Source organism: Medicago sativa, chromosome 2 (assembly GCF_051527215.1).
Source record: "Medicago sativa cultivar Bolivia chromosome 2, Bolivia_mono, whole genome shotgun sequence".
Lineage (NCBI taxonomy): Eukaryota > Viridiplantae > Streptophyta > Magnoliopsida > Fabales > Fabaceae > Medicago > Medicago sativa.
Window position 1 is genome coordinate 1,712,670 of NC_140750.1, and position 9,263 is coordinate 1,721,932.

At 32.4% G+C, this 9,263-nt stretch overlaps 1 protein-coding gene across 2 annotated transcripts; it reads right to left on the bottom strand.

Moving 5' to 3' along the window:
* Window positions 1-1,569: 1,569 nt before the first annotated feature.
* LOC146943483 (WAT1-related protein At1g25270-like) lies at window positions 1,570-4,200 on the bottom strand. 2 transcript variants are annotated; one of them, XM_085741745.1, is made up of 7 exons: window positions 3,849-4,200; window positions 3,641-3,703; window positions 3,402-3,518; window positions 2,848-3,094; window positions 2,550-2,708; window positions 2,305-2,456; window positions 1,570-1,956 (listed from the first exon to the last, which is right to left on the bottom strand). In XM_085741745.1, the coding sequence occupies exons 1-7, from the start codon at window positions 4,040-4,042 to the stop codon at window positions 1,701-1,703; spliced, it is 1,188 nt and encodes a 395-aa protein (XP_085597871.1). In that variant the 5' UTR covers window positions 4,043-4,200; the 3' UTR covers window positions 1,570-1,700. The 2 variants fall into 2 exon arrangements, with proteins under 2 accessions (XP_085597871.1, XP_085597872.1); XM_085741746.1 differs by having other exon boundaries at window positions 3,641-3,694; window positions 3,849-4,167.
* Between the last annotated feature and the right edge of the window lie 5,063 nt (window positions 4,201-9,263).

Genomic DNA, 9,263 nt, shown 5'->3' on the forward strand with positions numbered 1-9,263 from the left:
AATAATTGACGGTACTCTTGGTTTCTTTTGGTACAAGACAGTACTTTTCTTTACTTTCACAAAACTTTTTCTTACATATTGACGAATCTACTTTCATAAAACTTGTCTTACATATCAATTAAAAGCAGAAAATGCATGTAAAAAAATTCTTTATTCCACCATTGACCACTGTATGCAGATTCATCCCCTTTAGGTAACTTGGTAGTTTTCTTTATTCTCTACGATGACGAATTAGAAAAATATATGCATGTTCAATTAATCAAGCCAAGAACTCTCGATGCTATGGAAGGTGAATATTATTTTTTTATTATATTTTATTGTGCTTCATCAAATTGTAAATAGGTGCAACAAAAAAAATCGTAAATAAGTGTGTTTCAGTGATTTATAATTACAATTTTTTCGAGGGATTATAATTACAATCTGTATTACTATTGCAAGACAAGGAACCAACGCCCGTCTAATGGTGCAACATCACTAGTAGCCATCTCCTTCTTCACAACGATGGCAAAGGTCGGCGCTAGGAAGGTTCGATGGCAAAGGTCGGTGCTAGGAAGGTTCAAATGCAATATTGATGTTTCCTTTTCACTAGCACGCAACATAGTAGGTACATGGATATGCACTTGTGATGATGTTGGCACGTACGCACTTGCTAAACTTTATGGCTCTCTCCCATGTGTTCAGTGGATATGGGAGAGACGTTGGGACTATATCATGATATTAAGTGGGCCAATAAACTACGACCGACAAACATTGATTTTGAGGTGGACTCAGAAAAAGTTGTCGGCTACTTTAGGAGAGGTAGCATAGATATTACTGAGTTTGGGGAAATTATGGAAATCACTAGTGTAATTTATTTTTCAAAACTCTTTTGTCGAGTTTACTCAAAATCATGTGAATTAGGTACCCACATCTCTATCAATGTACCTACATGTATTACCAGTTTGATATCTAATGTAATGATGTAAGTTTTTTTCCTCTAAAAAAATATATCTTCAAGCGAATGCTTCAGAATTTCGGTTTGATTTTGTAGTTTTTTGTTTGGACTTTGACCCTTTTTTATACTAAATTATATATAGATAAAAAATCAAATTATTTTTTGGTAAGTAGCCTAGAAAAAATTACTTATTCACCTCTTAAAGGAAATAAGTGAGATGTCCGGGGTTTGAACCCCCAACCCTTACATATATTATGCAATGTTCATACCAACTCGGATAAACTCAGGAAAAAAAAATCAAAAGAAACCAAGTAACACACACTTTTCTTTTTTAAATTATGGATATTTTAATTTTTTTAAAATTAAATAATAACATGATAAATTATTCCTTCAAAAAAAAAAGATAAATTATGGTATAATACTTCAATCATACTTAGTTTATTTATTTTAAAAAAATTATATTTCCCGTAATTTAAGAAAGAAAAGTAATTTATCTGCTTTCTTCCCTTCCTAAACCATCAATCCAAACACACCTACTTTAATTTAGTGTGTGGCAAGTACTAAGGATAAAATATGTAAACATAAAATCTTCAAAGAACAAAATTAGAAAGAAAAAAAAATTAACAAATATAACTAAAGTTGTAAAATTAACTAAAACATATTAATATAGGAATACTTCGATTTAGAATATTCTTATTTACACATTTTAGGCCATCATTCAAGGCTTCCCTTGAGGGTTTGAAACCAATTCTTATCTTCCGTTACTTTAAGTTCCTTGTCCTTCTTGTTCACCTTTTGATGAGTTATCATGTTCATGTTTATCATCCTTGTCAACAATGTTGCTCTTACAATTGGTGTTGATGTTGTTGCTACAATCATGATCTACTATGGTGGACGTGACAACAACTTGAATTTCTTGGAGTTCTGAAGTGATTTCTAAATGAGTCACTTTTTTCGTTTCTTTGCTCTTGCCCCATAACACCATGTAGAGTCCAATCATTATTAGAACTGCTCCAATGACACTATAAATATTTCAAAAACCAGATCAATATAAGTACTTGACATTAATCATCATCATATACTACAAGTAATGATTTGGGAAATTAGAAAATGTATTGTTAACCTAACTCTAAACTAGTTTTATACAAACATTTAATTAGAGTTCAATATTTTACAATTATTTCAAAAATTGCACTTATGTAGTTATGTAACAATGATACATTCTTATTTCTTTTATCCAAAATAAATGACACATTCTTTTTGACAAAAAATGACACATTCTTATTAGATGTTAATATAAAACTAATTTATTTGAACAATGCATGTTTGTAAAACTTGGGTATACGTAGGTATACTTGATGTGTATATACCTTCCTAAATATAGGTTCTCATCCAACATCAAGGAACCAGCAATGGCCACAAGCACAAGCATCAGAGGATTGAAGACAGAGGCGTATAGTGGACCTCTCATCCCTACACACCATGCAATGACGATGACCATTATTCCAGAGGCCACAATTCCCTGCAACAACACCAATTAAATCCACCATGTTATAAACTTAACAAATTATGCGAATCAATAATTATGAAAAAAATGAATTAACATTTAACTTACAGAATATGCTGAAGTTAGAAGCCTAATACTCCAACCTAACATCCATTGACTCCAATCCTTCTCAACACAAAGGGCAAAAACAGTTGCTTGAATTGCCCCCATTAAAGACATTAATGCTGTACTTGAATAATGTCCTTGGTACTCTTTGCTCATCTTAGCCTGTAGTGATGCCATATATTAGATTAATTAAAATGATATCAACATCAATTATTTATTTTTTTTATTTTTTATGTGTGTTTGATTTACCATTAAATTAAATACCGTTGTTTCTTAAACAAGTTATTTTTATGATTTTTACCTGAATAATGAGCCATAAGGCAAAGCAGAAGCAACTTCCAAGACCAAAAAAAATACCCAGCAATTTGCTACCGGAGTTATCATTTAGTGTTCCATTGTTTCCCTTACGCAAGAGGTTAACGTGGAAGGTCCATATGTCAATTTTAACACCTTTGAGAAATGTTAACAACATTGCCCCTCCAATTCCTGTTATTGTTCCCAACACCTTAGCTTTGCCCGCCGCCGTTTGGAAATTCAATCTTTCAAAACTATGCAAAATGAAACAAAATATACAACAAACAATTAATGTCAATTATATAGTATGAATATATATGATCTATGTCATATTTAAATAATATAATAATGCATCAACAAATTAATGTGTGTGTCTATATATATATATATATATAGTTTGTAGTGGTGAGAAATATAACCAACTATAAACTAATGTGTGTATGCGCGTGCGTGCGTGCATAGTTTATAACCAACTATAAACTATATAACCAACTATAAACTAATGTGTCTATATAAAACAAATCTCAAATTATCTTTAACTTAGTTGAGTTTGAGTACGACCCAAAAGAAACGGCTAAGATAAAAGTGACGGTAGGAATGAGATTATAAACAGCTGAAGCAAATGTTGCCGATATCAATGCCAATGACTCAAAATAAAGGTTTTGGAATAAACTTCCCCTGTTATTTTATTGTATAATCATTTAAAAAAAATTGTTAAATTAATCTTTACTTATAATACATTATTATTTAGCTAATAAGGAAGTGGAAATTAAAGGGTGATGAAGTTTACGTAATCTTACCCAAATAGACCACAAAAGAATGACATAAAAACTACCCTCCACGTCAACTTTGGTCTATTTTTCCTGTAAATTAAGAAGAAAGGAAAAAAAAACAAGTTAAATAACAAAGTAATTAATTGAAAAGTAAAAATATAGTACAAAATGTTAATCATCTATCTAGTACTTATATATATGAATATATGAATGAATGCATGGAGTAATTGAGAACCTTTCAAAAATAAGAGCTAGTGGAATAGTGGTAGCTGCTGCAAAAATGAGACGGTAAGCTGTAAGAACCCTAACACTCATTCCATCGTTTATAGCAAGTTTGTAGAGAACATTTACTGAAGCAAATACAATCTGAACCATCAACATCATCAAGGCTGGCTTCAATCCGTGCACTACTTTCCTAATATCTCTCATTTTCTTTTCAACTGTTGTTGTATACTAAACTTGTACTAGATACTAATTTTCTTCAATATATATGGCTATATATACCACGTAGAATATTAGTTAGCTTCTGTTAAAGGGTTTTGTGAATGAAGGAATTAAATGGTAAGTACAACGATACGAAGTTATATATATATATATATATATATATATATATATATATATATATAAGTTCTATGTGATGGGTAGTTTACACATATAAAGCAAAAATACTTAATGGAGAACACAGATTTCCAAATTCAAATTAAAAGGTATGCTTTTTTTTATTCCACTTAGTTTAGTCAATTTTGATTTTTTTTTTTTTTTTTTTACACAAGTTTAGTCAATTTTGATAGACATATATACACATGTCACTGATTATGTTTTCAGGTTGGACCTTCGATTGACAAATTTACATCGTGGGGTCCATGAAGTAAAATCCCAATTTGTTGCAACTGGTAACATTGTGTTTGTGCAACTTTGTCATATATCACACATGGGATCAGGTGTACTTAGACACAGAGTGCTGCTAGTGCTAGGAGGAGAAATAAAGTTTCGACACTTCAACTATATATAAAGGAAACATATATGTTTAACTCATTAGTTTATTTTTCCCTATATTCCTTGTTATGTTATGCTACAAGTATTTATGACTATATGTCTAAATTGAATTGGATGTCCAAATTCTCGGGTCCTAATGCATTTTTGTTGTGAATGACTAGAATTTATATATTTGTGGCTCATTTACTTGATGAATCAAGACACTCTATTTTTTAAATAAATGTTTGATCTCATTTATAAGAGAGAAAAAAAAAACATTAAGAATTTTGGTGGATCCATCAAATACGGGTTCTACAAAATATATGATCCACAAATTTATTCTTCAAGAAAATATGACATACTAAACTCTAATGTGCTATATTATAAATGAAATCTTCCATTTCTTCGAGAAATAGAGAAGATCTTGATGACTTTAAAATGTGTTCATGTCTAGTTAGATATATCTAAAGCTAGCTCAAACATACCATTTAAATCACTGCATGTTTTTTTTAATAAAATAAAAAGCAACAATTTCATTATTTTTGCATGGTTGGGTGTGGCAATAAATTATTGGAACCAAATATACACAAGTCTATTACCATATGCGCAAACAAGCACATATAAATATATTGTTTTATGGGTTTGGTAGTGCAATGGAACTGTTGGAACTTAGAAGCACACACGATATAAGAAAAAAGTTTGAGCATCTCAGAAATTTGCGTGGCAAATCTTTAATTAGCACTCAGAATTTTATAATTAAATAATTTAATAAAGAAAACGAGAAAATTGCATTTTCATTTATAAGAGTATGTTTCTTTAGTGGGAAGAGAGTTGGACCACTGGTTAGAGTTCAAAGTGGAAATAGTTAACTTCCCAGTTAACTCAAAAATAGAAACAACTTTAAAGTGGCAGTATTGTTTATATAAAAATAACAATTTTTTTTGTGAAGGATATAAAAATAACAAATAGTTAAGTTATATGAATCTAACCTTGTACGTACAAAGTTCAAATTCCGTAAGAACGAGTATAAAATGGTCACCACTTTAATTAACAAAAAATTTCTCTTTCTCACAATTTTTCCCCTAAAAAAAAATTCTCTTTCTCCATTTTGTTCTAATTGCCTCAGGTAGAAAATGTAGTTTGGTCATACTTTGTAAGGAATGATGCAATTTCTATCTAGACTATGTTTAGTTAAACATAGAAGATAAACTAATCGATTGAATTTGTAGTGTTTCATAAAACTAACAATTGAATTAATTTATAAATACAAAATGACATGAAAAAGATATGTTTGGTTAATCAAAGCCCTAGTCACTCAACCTCTTTGGGAGGAGGCAACTACAAACAAATGCGTGTATCTTATTTTTGAGTCCAGATCCTCTCCATTTAGAGAAGAAATGGCAATCACAATTTCCATCATAAAAAGCTGACACGTGGCAAAAAGCAAATCAATATGGCCTAGATTTTTTCAACTTAAATAAATTTATTTAGAATATCAAAAACAGAAAACTTGTTGAGATCCACTGTCCCCTTCTCTATCACGATGCTCAATGCTCACCCAACGAAGCTCGGAGGCCACAACTCAAGGTTGTGTTCCGTCTGCCATTCATGAGGAATTCATCTCTTTCATGTTCATGTCTCTCTATCTATTACTGTCTCTCAAATTTTCTCTATATGTTCCTCAAATCTAGGTTCTAATAATGAAAGGAGTTGGGATGATTGTGGGTAAACATGCTTCCCTTTCTCTATTTCACCCGTTTGTTCTTCAAAATTAGATTAATAGTGCTGGACAAACAAGCTGAGGAAATTATTAATTGTTGAATACCGTAAAATTGTAGGTGGAGAGAAAAATCTCAAAAAGGGACAAATTAAAAAAATTAAACACGGTGTCGAAACACGTTAATTCAAATAAAAAATGAAGAGAGGTACATAGACATGAGCGTAGTGACGGAATGACGACGGAGTTAAAATCTGAGAAAATAGGAACTCTGTCTGAAAGAGGAACGCAAACGTAGTGAGGAGCAACGAAGTGAGGACCGGAAAGTGGTTGAGCAACGGAGTAAGGGGGCGAAAATCAGTGGAATTGGCAACGATGTAGAAACCGATAGCTAGGGACGAAGATGCAATGTCCAACGGCGGCAATCGACGCTGGAAACTTCAACAGGGACAATGGTGAAAAAGAGAACTGAATGCGTCTTTTCATTTCTTGTTGTTGATGTTGGAACAAAATGTGTTTAACAATGAACCTTAAAGAGTTTTGATGATAACAAGGTATTGAAAATTGTAAATTGGACTAGCTAATATTTGTTCAAGTGTACAGGATCATAATTATAAAGTTACATCATCATTGGTTCTGAATGAGCAAATAAAGAGCAAAGGAAACAACAAAAATTTGAAGCTTGGACGCTCCTGAAGGCAACTTGTTACTGAAGAGAAAAAGCGCTCCTGAAGTTAAGACGCTTCTGAAGTAAGAATAGTGCTCCTGAAGACAGGAAGTCCAGAAGTCATATCATCAGAAGCTGCATCATCAGAAGCTGCAGAAATCATATCATCAGAAGCTGCATCATCAGAAGCTGCCTCATCAGAAGCTATTTCACCAGAAGCTGAATCTCAACTGGAATTGCAAAAGATTCAAGAATTGAAGAATTATCAATGCAAAAGCTGTCTATTGGATTCGTAAACACAAACAAAGAATTAGTGGAATTTTGCAACGGTCATTTCAAAGGTGTTTGAAGGCTTGTGCTTGCAATTTGGACGAAAGCGTTGACATTGTACTTTGTACGAATTGTACAACCACGTTCTCCATGTTTTATCTTGGTTTTCGGGTGTCAAACATTGATTACGTTTGAACCTTTTAAACCGGTGATATCTTATTTTTTCTTGGGAAGGGAAAAAGTAAGCAAAACCCTTGAGAATCGAGGTCCGGGAGTTGTTTTCGCTACGGGAAGGTGTTAGGCACCCATAACGACTATAGTATCCTATAGGAACCGTCTTTAATTTCTACGCGCGCGCTCTATTTTTAAATGCTATTTGAAAGTGTTTATTTAAACCTAAGAGTTTTCTAAGTGAAGAATTGGAGGGAGAAGAATGTGTTTGAATTTTTATTTTAGTTGAATTGAAGGAATTTTGTTCCTTGCCTACGTACCCGATTAAGGGATCAAATCCACCGTAGTTCTCTTCCAAAAATGTTTTTGTTTTCGTTGGTTGATTTTAAGTTTGAAAATGGAGTTTGAAGAATAAGAGAGAGGCCTTAAAGGCATGAGAATTTATGAAAAGAATGAGGTTTGATTAGTCATTTTGCAAAAACAAGTCAAAGTATGATTAAAGTTTATTGAAATTTGATTAAGAAAATGAAAAGGAAAATCAATGGGGTTTTGACCTCAAGGTTTATTGTAAAAAAGATTTGAGTGAAGTTTGTTCATATTTTTTTGGAAAATTGGTTTTTTCTAAGTCTAAAGCCTAAACATACATCTAAACATACAATCCTAATCATACATCTAAACATGCATATTCTAACTATATAGTGATGTGTGTGCATGTGTAGGTGCTTGTGTCGGTGTACATCATTAGAGTCCATTGTCCTTTACATCATACCTTGGATACATTCTATGGCCTCTTTGCCAAGAAAATTAAAAGTGCATAAAGGAAAAATATTACAAAACTCCTAAGTGTTTACATTCTAACTTTGGTACAAATTAAATTGCAAGAAAGAAATAGAGATGAATATGGGATGAAATGGAGATGCTTATGAAATGATGAAACATGAAATGAAAGGAGTTAGTAGCACATGACAATATCAAAGGAAATAAAGCAAGAGAAACACTAGAACATAAAGGATAGAAAATGAGTGCAAACATGGCTAAAATTTGTTCATGGAATGCAAGAACCATATGACCTATAATTCTCACATTCCAATACATTTTTAAAGGTTTAGAATCAAGTCTTGGAATGGGAATTAAGGCAACATGATTTACTTGGCATTTTAAAACAAACTTCAAGCATATTTGCATTATTTATTTACACAAGTAACTTGTAAACTAAGTAACCTATCAAGATTCATTCTCATGTGTTAATATCAAACACAAACAGTAGCTAAAACCCTATGAAATCAAGTGGTATAGGTCACCAATATTCATCAAGCAATTTGGACTAAAATCAAGCAAATTTTCATTCATTTTTAGCACGAAATACCTCAAAATAGTAAGAGAACCACCACGTCATCTTTTACCAATTTTTATTATGTAAAATTAACATTAAAAGGTCACAAAATTATCAAGAAACACTCATGAATTTTTTAGGAAGCTTATTAAAGTTTTCAAGTGAGCCAGGGGTGTAAAAATTAAAGCATAGTAGTAAAATAGCAAGAAACCCTAAGGAACTAAAGGAAACTACCAGACCTAAGGTCCAGGCCCAAGCACCAAACGGATTTGGGTCTCAGGAAGCCATGTGAGCCACACGATGGATCTAGAGACCCAAACCCTTGGATCAAACGGTACACACGCTCCCATTGAAGTGAGGATTAGCAGTAGCCGTTAGATCAAAGATCTAACGGCTCACAAGGAGGACGCACGATGAGCTTCAGAGACGCGCATGCACTGGATTGGGGAGGGGTATATAAACAAACCAACACACAGAAGCTCATTTCTAACCCTAATCTTCTAACCTCTCCGCCGTT